We start from the raw sequence: 14,805 nt of genomic DNA, 5'->3' as shown, positions 1-14,805 counted from the left end.
TTGTGGCTAACTACCAGATATTTGTAAAACCAAAATATTGTGTTAAAAAACTAAATAAAGTTTTTCAGTAAACCCGAAAAAGCGTTATTTGGAATATGAATTCCCCAATCTATTTTTTTATTCTTTAAAAATTATTTATTTTTCAGATCTAATAGTAAATGAACCAACCATGGTACGGCTTATCTCATTAAATGTGAAATAATGAATAATTTTCATATTCAGACAATAGTTACTTCAGTCAATACTAACAACTCACTGTGTTCATGTGGCAGCATCTTCAGACAACATTGCTCGACTATGGAGTGTGGAGACGGGAACGGTCCAGAGAGAGTACACAGGTCACCAGAAGGCCGTCACTGCGCTGGCGTTCTCCGACCAGGTCAACTCCACTGAGTCCTCATCTTGAGCTTAGATGCTACCTCTGTATCACCTAAACTCATGTTTTGTACAAAATAAGAATAATTAAAGAGTTAATTATTAATCAAATGGTTTCATTTATTACAGTAATAAATGGATAACAGTATTTTATTTACCTTTATATCACATTTGAAGTTTTGGCTACATTAATTTAAAATTCCTCATACCTATTTATTGCCCAAAATGTGAGGAAACAAAATTTTTACTATTGCCATTTAGTTGGTAAAGAAGATACCACATTTTCACATGGTATTATTTGCCTGCCATTTTGGGAACAACTTTCTTTTTTTCATGTGAACAGATTAGATTCTTTGAAAAAATATATAAATCTATATATATATAATATATATATATATATATGTATGTACTCTTGAACTTTGTGTTAGTGTGTGATATAAAAACTTATTTAAATATTACTGCTGATAATAATTCTATTTCAAAATTAAAGAAAATGTAATTAAAACGTTTAGCCCATTTATATTAATTGTTATAATTCAATACATTTAAAATAAATCCAAGTAATTAAAAGTAGCACTAAAGTAAAAGTTTTAAATAATTATATTTATTTTGCACAACTAAAAATTATATTCAGTTCTATGCCCCATTAAAATGGGCATTTAATATTATGAGCGATTTAATTATAATCCGGAAATTGTATTCTATAGATCTGAGAACTACTGCATACCTATGGAAAGATGAAGATGTGAAGCTTTCATTGGCCAAAATTGCTCACAGTACCAGAATATTTAGAGGCTGTAAGATAATTGGAGCTTCAATACATCAGGATCTATCATAGAAAAGGAGATCCCAAAGGAAGGGAGCTCCAAGAGGCCAAAGTTTCCAGAGACATTCTAGAGATTACACGAAGCTGGTAATTCCCAGAGACTGAAAGCTTCTAGACCGGTAGTAAGCAAAAAGCAGAAAATTCCAGTCTGAATACTCTTAGAAGCTGAGTCGCTTAAGATTTCAGGAGTTTCTAGTTGTCTGAGATTTCCAGAGGCTAGGACACTCTAGATAGAGGCTGAGGCTTCTTGAGACTATAGGTTTCCATAATTGCCAAATTTTTACAGAGTCTGGAATTTTTAGCGGCTGTAAAGTAACCTCTTAAAGTCGAGAAGTTTCTAGATATCATTGTCATAATCATTTATTTAACAACATTTTTAGGTGAAAATACAGTAATTCACATGAGACATGGGTTTGAGTCGCCTTGTTCGAAACCTAGAAGCATCAGTCCATCTGGCTTCCAGAGCTCCCATAAGTGAACAATACCAGGAGCCACAAGTTCATAAAAACTTGAAGTTTTTAGAGGTTGGGAGTTTCTAGAGGTTTGGATTTCTTAGACGTCGCTAACTCCCAGAACATGAAAATTTCTAAGCATAGAGTTCCTAGATCTGTACGACACCAAAAAGCCTTTGAGGTGAGAAGTTTCCTGAATCTAGAAGTTCATTTCCAGTGTCCAAGATCTCCCAGAGCCAGGTGAATTCAATTTAGTGATGGGCAAATCCAGAATTTTTGAATCCAATTCTGAATCTTTGACATTTGATTTTTTTAAATTATCTAAATGGATTACTGCAAAACTTCCTATCTATCAGAAGTTTGCTGACAATGGGTTGTAAGTTAATTATTTTACTTTTATAGGTTGGTCAACAATAAAAATACATTTTGATAAACATCAAATTTTTATATAACAGAACATTTTTGTAGAGACAATACCAAGAAGTGTAATAGTAATAACAAGAGTGATATTTAATCACTTTTAAGAAAAGAAAGATTTTAAAGTAGTACAATCAGCAAATTAATGGCATTATACTTTATTTTTTTCGTTACTGTTACCACTGTTGGCATTCATTATTAAAAAATAGGTATTAATATACAACTATCGACAACAACGTAAGATATGTTAACACAAATTAGCCCTTCAAAAAGATGATCGGTAGGTGTACATTGTCATTACTGTTGGATTTTTCACTCAAAGCACAGGAAATGCGGAAGGGACAGTAGCTGTATTGTATTCATCGACCCATGCAGGTTGTAGATGGACTCGTCATTCATAAAAAATTACCAAGGGCATGTCTTGTATTGTATTGTTTTTCAATTTAAAGTACGAGGGGTACCCAAAAAAAACCGGAATTATTTTATAAAAATTATATATTATCAAATTTTTTTAAAATACGACCTTATCTCCTTCAAAATAATCTCCATTACAACTAATACACTTGTCCCAACGGTATTTCCATTGATCAAAACATTTTTTGTAGTCATCTTTAGAAATGGCTGCAAGCTCGAGCTTTGTTTTTTTCTTAACCTCTTCAACGCTGTCAAATCGTTGACCTTTCAAGCCTCTTTTCATGTGTGGAAATAAAAAAAAGTCGCATGGAGCGAGGTCAGGCGAGTAAGGTGCGTGGGGCAGCGGAACCATGCCGTTTTTGGCTAAAAACTGCCTAACTGAGATGGCTGTGTGTGCCGGTGCGTTGTCGTGGTGGAAGAACCAGTCTCCAGTCTGCCACAAATCGGGTCTTTTCTGGCGAACACTGTTGCGCAATCTTCTTAAAATCTCCAAATAAAATGTTTGGTTGACAGTCTGACCTGGAGGAACAAACTCAGAATGAACAATGCCTTTAGCATCAAAAAAGCAAATCAACATGGTTTTGATGTTTGATTTGACTTGCCGACATTTTTTTTGGACGAGGTGAAGATGGCGACTTCCATTGGCTTGACTGTTGCTTCGTTTCTGGGTCATAACCATAGCACCATGACTCATCACCAGTAATTACCTTTTCCAGAAAATCGGGATCATTTTCGAGATGTTCTTTCAGAAGGCGGCAAGTTTCAACTCGATGTGCCTTTTGATGGTCAGTCAGAAGTCGAGGAACAAATTTGGCAGCAAACATTTTCAGTCCTAAATCTTCCTGTTAAAATTCGCTGAACCGAGCTCCAAGTTAACCCACTACTCTCTGATAGTTCCTCAATTGTCTGTCGACGGTCGGTGAGCACAAGTTCACGCATTTTCTCAACATTTTCGTCCGTTCGAGAGGTTGATGGACGTCCAGAACGAGGTTTGTCTTCAATCGACATGTCGCCATTTTTAAATCGAGCGAACCACTCGTAGACCTGAGTTTTCCCCATAGCATCATCTTTGTAAGCTGTATTCAACATTAAAATAGTTTCTGCAGCATTTTTACCAAGTAAAAAACAAAATTTCACAGCTGCACGTTGTTCACTTAAACTTGCCATGACAAAAAAACGAAACAAGAACAAAACAGGGTTAGCGAAAACAGTCATTACGAACGAACCGAATGCACTAGGACAACGGAACTGGGGTCACTGAGCTCGCAATGGGTTGCGCGACACACACGCCTAGCGGCAGGAATGTGTACTACACGCTGCCGGCTGCCAGCAATACAATTCCGGTTTTTTTTTGGGTACCCCCTCGTATATGACTATTTGTATAAATGGGGGGGGGGCTACAATTTGTTACATTTTGTAGGAAGGTTATTTTTGAATAAGGAGGTTTGAAAATTTTCAAATTTTAAAAGTTAAGATTGAGTGGGACACATGGTTTACAAAACTTTAGACAGAGGACTTCAATACTAAGGGATCTCTCAATGTATATAGTAGAGTTTCGTCCACCAAGTCATTGTCCCGACTGCATTGGTAGAATTTTGTTCAAAGCCTACCTAAAATGAATGGTTGGTTGCATGTGATATGAGGTTTTGCATAAATTAAAACAAAAATACTTGCTTTCATTTACTTTGATATATTTGTACAAATATTAAATCATACATTAATAGTACAAAATGTTCAAGGCATAAAACACCAAGTAATGTTTAAGAACTTTTCGATTATAATTTATTTTGGTAATACCTTTTAAACAATGGTAATACAAAATAATAACATAACCACTTTAGATGTAGAAAGTGCATTAAATGCTTTCACAAAATCATTTAAACAGGAGTGAGTTTCAAAATAAAATCATTTACTATACATTAATTTATGCTATGTTATAACTTATTCGTAATAATATAATACATTAAAAGCTTCAATACAAAACTAATTAGTACAATTATCAGCCTTTTAACAGTCTTCTCCTTAAATAAATAGTGCCATAATTTTTTTTTCAGTTATAAAGGTAAATTTTAAAATCAGTACTTTAGTTTTGGAATTTTTCCTTCACAATGGCAATTTTTTCAAGCAATACAAAAGTTTAATTTATATTTGCTAAAATTATGTATACAGTGCACTGATTGTCGTTTCTGCCATACCACGGACACTTCGCACTCGACTGTTAAAAGGCTACATTCTCAAATCTAATACATCAACAATCATTAACCTTATTTACAATTTTTTTAAATAACCTCTAAATACTTAAGTACTCGTTTTTCAATATTTATATTTTCTACTTAAAGAAAGCATTTGTTGAAATTCGTGCGCACTTTTGATACCTAAATATGAAACAAACATTAATGCAAAATAGTTCATAATGCAGCATTTGTTTAACAGACTAAACGACTGGGAATGTTCTTCAACAAAATTAGTAAAGGCTGATTGTGATTATTCATTTTGACTGGTAAAATGATTCTATGGATTGATTACTTGGCGTAGATAAAACACATTGCATGCACACTGACAATAAAGTGATAAGACTGCAAAGCTAAGCGTACAAGATGTTACACACAGTTGAGAAACATTTAAAATACTCGGTTACGGGACGCTTAATCCAACAGCTTCAACAACATCTGAAGGAGTTATACAACCACCAACTTTTTCTTTACAACTTGCGTGATGAAATTTACACCTGGTAAGTACTTGTCAAGTACACTGTACCATTAGTGTTTCATAGTATCATTCTGTAGAATATATTGTTTATTTATAAAAGATTGTTTATTTTTTATGAGTATAAATTCTGTACCAATTACTAAACAATCTACCAATAACAAATATTCGCAAATTATACGCTTACATACTACTAAGAAGTATAACACATGTTAAGGAAGTAAATTATATTGAAAATCTCAGATTCAAATAAATCATTTGAATCCACAAATTCTAAGAAAGGTTTAAACTTATCCTATAGGATAGTATTTTATGTATTTCTGTTTTAAAACACAGAAATTCTCACCAATTGAGAAAAATTTTTAAGTTCTCTCTGAAATGAAAAAATTATGCTTTTTTCAATTTAAAATACTATTATTTAGTAAACCTTTGTAACCCTATTTTGATAATTACATTAGAAAATTTTACAATAATAAATTTATCAGAATAGAATTATTTCGTTTTCAGTTACATATAAAAAATTATTAAACAATAAAAATACATTCAACCAATTATCTAAAGGAGATTTTATTTTATTTTTTTTTTTATTGTGTGATATTAATATGAAATAATAAGATATACAACGTATTTAAATCTTATAATAGTGTGTAAAACTGTTTATACAATTTGTATTTTATTGTGGCTCACTAGCTCGTAGAAACTTTTTAATAGGAATATGACAACAAACAGGAAAAACACTTCACCACTTCAGTGATTTCATCTGCTAAGTTTCAAATCTTGCCCTCCGCAATATTTTTCATTATTAATTTTACTATACTTGTAAATCATGTAGTGATCTGTTGGATTAATCGCCCATGCAAGAGCTCCATATATTGTAAACTATAGCCAGAAAATGAACCTCTGAGGTAAATAATTTTGTCTACAATATTATAATTGAACGTGCAAGCGGAAAACAGAAAGCAGTGATACAGTAAAATATAACATCAAGATGTAGGCAAGTGAATAAATGTTAAGTACCTTTATCAGCGAGGCCGGTATAATTCTTTCATGTACAAAACCCTCTGGTTACACAGTCATCTCAGCCATTTATAGCAGTTATATTAACAACTTTAATTTACACTTATATTTATATAGCTATACTCTGACGTAGCAAACCAAACAATTTCATTCATAAGAAAACCAAATAAATTATTTAAATCAAGTTTTATTGAGTCTCTTGAAAATTTAATATTACAAACAATGTGCTTTTCTTATTAATTGTAGGTTTAGGACAGTTTAAGATTAAACTACTTTCAATACCACCCAGATCAACATCCAAGTGTTACTATAAAAAATGGAAAAGAAATATTCTCAATTATTTAATTCTTTTGTTTAATCAAGTTTGCTAGTTGTGAATGCTTAAACTGATTTCAGATAATTAAATCAGAGCTTCTAATAATACATGTTAGATAATTATACCAAAATTATTCACACTTTAACTCAATTAACTTACATAAAAAATACAATATTTTTGTACTGGACTTGAGGTAAGTGAAGAAACCGAATATGAGGATGAGGGGGAAGTAATCGGTTGTGGAAGGAGATTCCCCTCTTGCAGCGATCTCTCAGAGAGATACCAGCCACAAGTTTAAAATGAAAATTTTAAACCTATCATCACTCAAACTGTAGTTTGTTTTGGCAAACTCACTTTATCATTGATTGTTACTTTAAACGGTTAAAATTCTAACATTACTTTTTCACAATATACATATAGCTTGAGATATTGAAAGAAATGTTCTTGGAAAAACTTATATAGACTAAACTAACATCTGCTGTAACAACCGAGTGTAGCAGAAATTTCATTATAATCTTGATTATGGACTGGTGAATCTGTCTATCAGTTTCTTTACTTATCTCACGTCCAGTAACTAAAGCATCCTCCTAGGAATCATAATATAAAACACAAAATTTTGACTCACTATTGCGAAAACTCTAACAAAATAGTGTTTCACAATATTATCTTAACACACTCACTGCAACGAGTCAGATACCCAACACTCCTGATCCAATGTCGCATTTCAATTTTTTAAGCATCATTGATGAACTTTTTTATTACTCGTAGCACTGATGAGAACTTGATGTGATTACACAGTATTGGATGCAGTATAACTTTGTGCGTTGTCCAGTTTTCAAGTAGCCCCTTTCATTAAGCCGTGTTCTTATGCTAGGTTGATAAATTTTAATGCATGTACATTAGGTTTTAGACTCTAAATAATAGTTATTTTCGATGTCTAGATTGATTTGATACTCCAAACCGCAAAGTAATCTTTTTATTTCATTTTGGTTGACAAGGATGCTGTTGATGCATTTCTGCATATTTACTCTTTGCATGATTTCTCAGTAGCATTATGTTTGATTATCCTGACTCATCCCACCTGAACATTTGTACGTAACTTTTAAATCCTAAGTGTAAAATAATAATTAAAATTTTTGTAGGTAGTACAATCCTTTATGCACAAGGTGCGCTGATATATCCGTGCAAAGAACACCATCAGCTCTGAAGGAACGGCCATACTAACTCGCTGAGCAATGAATGTGTTAATCAGTCTAAAACAATCCATGTGCCTAAATGACTAATACTTTATTGAATGCAATTAAACTAATAACAATTAATTACAAGATTATACTTCTATCATAACTAAGGAAAATTGAGTCATGAAATTACAACATTAAATAAACATACGGCAGTGAAGTTGCAATTTTGGAATTCATCATTGTGTTGACGCTTAATTTAGTACGATAAGAAGATAGAAAATTATGTAATAAATATAATTAAGTAAACAATAATTTCAATACTATCAAGATTCTACACTGCACCATCAGGGTGAAATTAAAACATTTTTAAATGCTAGCTCAAGAACCTTTAATAACTAATACATGTGGTTGTTTCTTTTTATAAAATTTTTTAAACAATGTCTTACTTTACACTGTAAATATAATATTTTGTCTTGATTTTATAATTTAAAAATACACAAATACAAAACAACCACAAGCAATAATTTACATATTGAATCAAGACAAAAATGTTTGATTTGATTACACTCTTGATTTAACTATTACTTACAATAAATACTTTTATTTTTCATATTTATTCTAGATAACCTTTTGAGTACGCTCTGAAACAATAGACCAATAAATTGTAAGTCTAATTTAAAAAAATGAAAACAACTGATACAAATTTTAACAGGAAATAAAAATGTTCAAACAGGAAATGCACAAAAGCATAAAACAATAATAAATATAAATTTATAAAATATAAATAACATTGTACGGAACAAAGTACCTATATCAGAAAACAATTATAGAAAATACAGCATTAAAAAACTTAAATTACATCTAAGTACCTTAAACTAAACAAAATATATTTAAAAAATAAAACGCATTGAGATGGCACATTTACTGAGATATCACAGAAGATCACGATGCTTGCGGGTTGGTACCATTGCAGAGTCGATAGCAGCGGATGTCGTTGGCCAGGCGGTGGACATTCTGAATAAACGTTGGTAAATCCTGTAACACAAAATCCTCTTTTAGTTCATGTCTTAACTGGATTGTATTGATAAAACACACAAATGTATTTAGCTCAACAATAAAAACAAAAATGGTTAAAGGTTGACAACCTGGGTCTGGGTGTTCTAAAACTCCAGACAGTTATACAAACAATAAACATTCATACATACAATTTTACAATCTTTCATTTCATTCATCGTCAATGCAACCCACTTAGTACAGCAGAGTCAGTCTTCTAATTGGGTGGTCTCCCAGTCGAATGCCAAAATCTCACCCGCATTATAGAATGCTTGAGACACCAAGAAGTGTTTGATGCGAGTCTTTAACGCCTTAGGCGTTGGAGCATCTTTAATTGAAATGGGCAGTCTGTTGAGGAAATGCACACCATCTGCTTGCGAGAGTAGGCATTCATAAACCACCGTTCTGTGTCTCCCAGTTCGGTAGTTTACTCTATCACGTGTCTATACATGTGTATGTCTCAGCCTTTGGTTAACACTTAGAATGCTAATCCCGTAGTTTTACGTGGTTGTCATTTCAATTGGTATTATATTATATTGTCCGTATTTAAACGGGTTTTGCCTACTCTACAATGTTATTTGGGTTTTTAGTAACACAATTCACCGCTAGAAAGCGTCAGATGTATTGTATGAGCTTAATGACAAAGCAACTTCGGTCGCGTTGTTTACGTGCCGCTAACGTGACGTTCGTTGCAGCCTGCAGTCGATGTCGCAATCATGGCTTCTCGCAGCTTGAACGACGTTGCGATCAGTGATGTATTAGATAAAGATAGTTTTATTGGAGTAGATAGTATTTTTGACGATTCTGACATTGATCCTGATTTAATGGAAGAAGATTAGACACATACTTCAGGTAAGAATAAGTAAGTCTATTTATCATATAAACATCAGTCTAAAAGTTTTGGTTATGTTATTGTTTTCGTGAATCAAACTATAATTTGTATTATAATAAATTAACTTTATACAACTAATATTTTATTCTTATGAATAAAATAAAAATATATTCATATTTTACATAGTATATTATTATGTTACAGATGCTGAAAACAGTGCTGACAGCGAAAGTGATGCCGACGCATCAATATGACGGCATAGTTTTTTTGTCAAAAAACTACAAAACATAAAAACATGATTTGTATTATTCAAAGGACAGTTTATATTTGTAAATGGGTCATTGTAAATAATTGTATGTATGCTTAGTTTAGTAAGTTAGATAAAAAAAACTGTCTCAAAAAATAATTTTTTTTTCCAAAAATATATGTTTTTAAAAAACATTTTTTATGTGTAGTTTTTAAAAAACCACAAAAAATCTCACGTTAAAAGAAAGACGAAAGTAAGCTGAATTAAGGTATGTAAGTATTTTTCTCATACCTTAAATACTTTTTTTTTAATTCATTTTTGAAAACCACCAAAAAACGCCCAGCATTCTACAGAGTTACATGTCATTTAGGGCCAGCACTCAAAGTGTTAAGGCACATTTATTCGTACAATTTGATTTTGGCGATTACTCAAATAGTTTTTTTTTTGGAGTCTGAATGCTCTTTGAAACTGAGTATTTGCTCCTCAAAGGACCATTCCATAGGTCAGATGGGGATAAATCAAGCCGCAATCAGTACCTGACTCGGGCAGTATTTGGCTAAAGGAATTTGAATTTTGAACTATGTTTCCTGCTGCAAAATCTATTTATGTACACTTTAAAAAGAGAATCATTAATTTTTATTAAAAAAACAAGGAAGTTACTGGAAAAAATGTAAAATAGTGCAGTACAACATAAAAAGAGTCTGGTATGCTTCAGTGATCCCTGGGTAAATATCCGGTGATTTACAGACACAAAGAAAAATTTTGGTCTGGTACCCAAAGTATTAAAGAAGAACAAGTATAATAACACACCACCCACCTGATCTGCTTTCATGTTGCGCCGCAGTACCATCCGCTGGTTGCTGTCCAATCCTGTGGTATGGTCCAGGAAGTGGGGCAGGAAGAACAAGTAGAAGGTTTCAAAGTCCACAGAGGCCATATTGAATATGGCTGTGGCTATCTCGTCAGCCCTGAGAGCATGCGTCTTCAGGATAAGAGTGTTCAGGAGGAGAGTCAAGTATTCCGGCAGGAACTGGGTCCGGAACAGCTCCTGGGAATTGTTACATTGATAGTCAATATTTTGGTAGCTTAGGAAACCTGAGTTGTTGGCAGACTCAACCTGTGTAATTGTTGACCTTCACTTGATTCAGGCATTAGCAAATATATGGAGCCCACTCTTGTTCTCTTACCATTAAATCAGATCTCACACTGATTTAATAATAAAAATTTGTTGTTATAGGAACTTTCCGAGTGATACCTGTCAAATGTTAAGGAATAAAAACTTTTCCAACAAACTAAATATTTTTCAAAAGCCATTATGATACTGACCAGTAAACTAAGGCAAGCTTTACAAGTGTTGCAAAATTCACTGTTTTATGGTTGTCTAACATTTTACAAGCAACTAATTCAATTGTTAATTGAAGTGAAAAATCACAGTTATAATAAAAATCACATATCAAAATTCTACCTGCAAACAAAGGATCTACCACTTTAGTGATGAACACAACTGACTACGTAGATGAGGCCTGTAGACAACTTGGGCTTACCTCCACTTACAAGTTATTGAACCATAACCCCACTGACAAATTCAACACAGAACTTCAAACTTGGCTTGAACGGTAGACCCCCCACCAGAACATATGAAAAAAACCTGAAACTCATGACCCAAACCCAACCGCACCACAGTTTTCCATCTTACCAAAAATTCACAAGAACCTAGTCCCCCCTCCTGGAAGACCTATAGTTGCAGCAAGTTGTAACTCTGTCACTGAAAAATTTCAGCATATAGATTCCAAATTAAAATCAATTGTCACTGAACTGCCTTCGTATATCAAGGACACTAACCTTTTCCTGAAATACCTCAGCATCATATCATTCCCATTACCCCTAAACACAATTCTTGTAACCATAGATGTCACTTCTCTTTATACTAATATCCCACACATCCATGGCATCACAACATTGGAATATTTTCTGGATAAACGCCCCACTAAAGAACCATCAATAGCTTTCCTTGTAAACCTGGCAGGGTTCTTACTTTGGAAAAACAATCTCCAGTTTGAAGGAAAGAATTTCTTGCAGGTGAGAGGAACCACAATGGGCACTAGATTAGCATCATCTTACACCAATATTTATATGGGCAAGCTTGAACAGGACTTTCTAAACAAACAACTCATCCTTCCAACATGTTGGTTCTGTTTCGTTTCGACTCCAACACATACATAGTGTTTCTGAACATACCTATAAACTTGAAAATGGCCTACTACAGACTGGAGTTCATTTTAAATCAACAAACAATCTACAATACCTTCACTTCAACAGTTGCCACCCCAACAACACTAAAAGATCTATCCCATTTAGCCAAGCGATAAGAGGACAGCGCATATGCTCCATGAATTAAACACTTTCAATAACACCATCACGGAAGCTTTTGCACAACGGGGATATCCACAAAACTTGGTCCGGAATCAAATCCGCCTTGCCCAATCTAACAATAGACTCCCACTAAAACCAAGTCTGATAAGTTCCTATCCCTCACAACATTCAACCATAGCCTACAACTGAATTCCATATTAAAAGGTGGCTTCAACATTTTACAAGCCTCTTATCACACAAAAGATTTCTTAACATTTGTTCCCACTGTCACTTTCAACAACCACCTAATTTGAAAATCTGCTTGTCCATCCTAAAATCCTTGACCCCAACACAACCCAAGATTCATTCCCATGATCCCAAAATCAAAAGTGCTAAAGATGCATCATTATACCAACCTACCCATACCTACCTTCATAAGCTCATCAACAAAGGAGGTATTTAAGATAAAACGATACAACACTCTCCTGCTCAATATATAGTCCTCACAACCAATAGTGTAAGAACAAGAATAAATGGGCACAGACAAGATGTCAAAGTAGGCTATAAAGACAAACCAGTCCCCCAAGATGCTGCAAGCCACAACATCACAAACTTCAATAACTGCTTTAAATCCACAGTATTAAAATCATTACCAAAAGACTGTAATCCCCCAAAGTTTAAGAAGGTGGGAACTAGAATACCAATGGGTAACGAAATCAAGAAATCCTCCAAACCTAAACCTGAGTTAAGTCCCTCCCTCCGCTCCCTTCAGCAGACTAACAGTTTTCATAGATATTTAATATAGTACTGAATACAGTGTCAACAGTTATACAGTGATAACAGTGTCTATAAAAATTGAATTGGCAACAAAGCTTCCCACATTGATTTTGCAACCAAAAGAGAATAAACAACTAGAATGTTCTCTACTGCAGTGCAATCGGAAATTTCTAAATATGTGTATTTTATGTCTTTATGTGTTTCTTTCAAATCAGTTGACCCTAAAAGGTACTTTTCGGTGTAAGCCTGCTGATCTTCCTATCACCATGTAACAATCCTTGACTTTCAGCCCTAAAAATTCAAACCTAATAATAAAAAAGTCATAAACTTTTTTTTAATCTACAAATAACTAGTAATTTCTTATTGTATAATATATTTGTCTAAATATATCAACATACATATGTCGTAATGTGCAGGAGACATACTGGAATTAAAAGGCAGGAACAAATCAAGGATCTATAACTTCACTGTTATGTATAATTAATTGTTTTTGAAGGAATTCAAATTGTGGGCCAAATTAAAAATTCAATAAAGTTAAAAACACATTCTTTCATTAGGAAGCCTTAAACCACTATCTTTTAATGAGGCAACACTTAAAACTTTGTTGTGTGTCATGATCCACAACTTGTTCAAATTATTTAGCTCTCCAATTGTTAAAAGATACATGAAAATTAATTATATCAGAAATTGTACAGTATGCGCAGATTTTTTTAGGTTTTACAGAGTCCATTTATAAATTTCATTAAAAAATCTTATATATAATACATGTATAAAGTGTTATATATAATTTTTCTTGTTAAGAATCAAAGAATAAAACTACATAATTTTCAAATAAAAATAAAAAATATATTACATAAAAGTACACATATTATAAGTAAATATAAGATGTTTCAAAAGTACAAAATAGCCAAATTGTAGAAAATTTGGTTGTGAACACAAAATTTTATAGTCACAGATAATACTTCATCTACAAGGGTCACACAACTGTGTAATGATAAAAATTTTGTCAATTTGAATACAAAACTTCCGAACAAAAAACAAACTTATTTGTTTATGAATAACAATCTCCACTACGCAAATAAAATCACACATAGGAAAAACCACACAGATTATCAACTAGAAACATGATTCTACAAACTAGAAACATAATGATTCAACTAGAAACATAAGAAAATCAAAGGCCACTAAACATTAAAAACACTCAAAGGCTCTTTCATTCATATACAATTTGAAGGGCTTTGACCAGTCGCTTTGGTGTCGATCACACTTGGAAGTTATAAAATCAACACCAAATGGATCAGTTGTTTTCAGGGTTAAGAAAGAAAATTAAGAGCATATATATCGAACCCCTCCATCAAACATGTGTACTGCCACTGAAAAAGCACTTGACACATACCCTCTGGTACAATTTCCATTGCAGGTTCAGTATTTCCAGTGCCTGCAAGTTCTGCGAGAACAGTGTGATGTCGTTCTGCATGAGAGACTCGCCGAATGCCTGCAGGATCGCAGCCAACTGGTGTCCGTTCTGCAGCTCGGGCTCCCCGTCCGCCACCGTGCCCATGTAGAAGTACTGCCACTTGTGGAGTAGAATACTGTTGGACACAACATACAAGTCAGTTACCACGATCAGTTGTATGGTATGTACGAGGCGAGTTTAAAAAGCAATTATGTTTTTGAAATAAAAAAACAAGTCAGTATTTTTCTAAAATAACTTATTCACTTTAAAAAACCATACTTAACTGGACTTTTCTACATAATTCCCACTAATATTAAGGGACCACTATCGTATCGTAGGACCAGCTTTTGTATTCCATTGTCAAAGAAGGTTGCACCCCGCGTG

At 33.3% G+C, this 14,805-nt stretch overlaps 2 protein-coding genes across 5 annotated transcripts in view; one reads left to right on the top strand and one right to left on the bottom strand.

Moving 5' to 3' along the window:
• The window catches only part of LOC124367773 (target of rapamycin complex subunit lst8), a 30,141-nt gene extending 29,655 nt beyond the window's left edge, over positions 1-486 (top strand). For all 3 annotated transcript variants that reach the window (XM_046824879.1, XM_046824878.1, XM_046824877.1), the window contains exon 8: positions 273-486. In XM_046824879.1, the coding sequence (XP_046680835.1) occupies positions 273-406 (134 nt within the window). In that variant the 3' untranslated portion in view covers positions 407-486. The remainder of the gene's footprint in view (positions 1-272) is intronic.
• Positions 487-6,548: 6,062 nt separating this feature from the next.
• Positions 6,549-14,805, bottom strand: part of LOC124367772 (exportin-6-A) — a 44,152-nt gene continuing 35,895 nt past the window's right edge. For both annotated transcript variants that reach the window (XM_046824876.1, XM_046824875.1), the window contains exons 14-16: positions 14,362-14,557; positions 10,654-10,884; positions 6,549-8,739 (exon numbers count right to left, since the gene is read on the bottom strand). In XM_046824876.1, coding sequence (XP_046680832.1) covers positions 8,647-8,739; positions 10,654-10,884; positions 14,362-14,557 — 520 coding nt within the window. In that variant the 3' untranslated portion in view covers positions 6,549-8,646. The remainder of the gene's footprint in view (positions 8,740-10,653; positions 10,885-14,361; positions 14,558-14,805) is intronic.

This window comes from Homalodisca vitripennis, chromosome 8 (assembly GCF_021130785.1).
Source record: "Homalodisca vitripennis isolate AUS2020 chromosome 8, UT_GWSS_2.1, whole genome shotgun sequence".
Lineage (NCBI taxonomy): Eukaryota > Metazoa > Arthropoda > Insecta > Hemiptera > Cicadellidae > Homalodisca > Homalodisca vitripennis.
The sequence above is the reverse complement of the archived record's forward strand: the minus strand, read 5'-3'. Positions and strand labels throughout refer to the sequence as shown.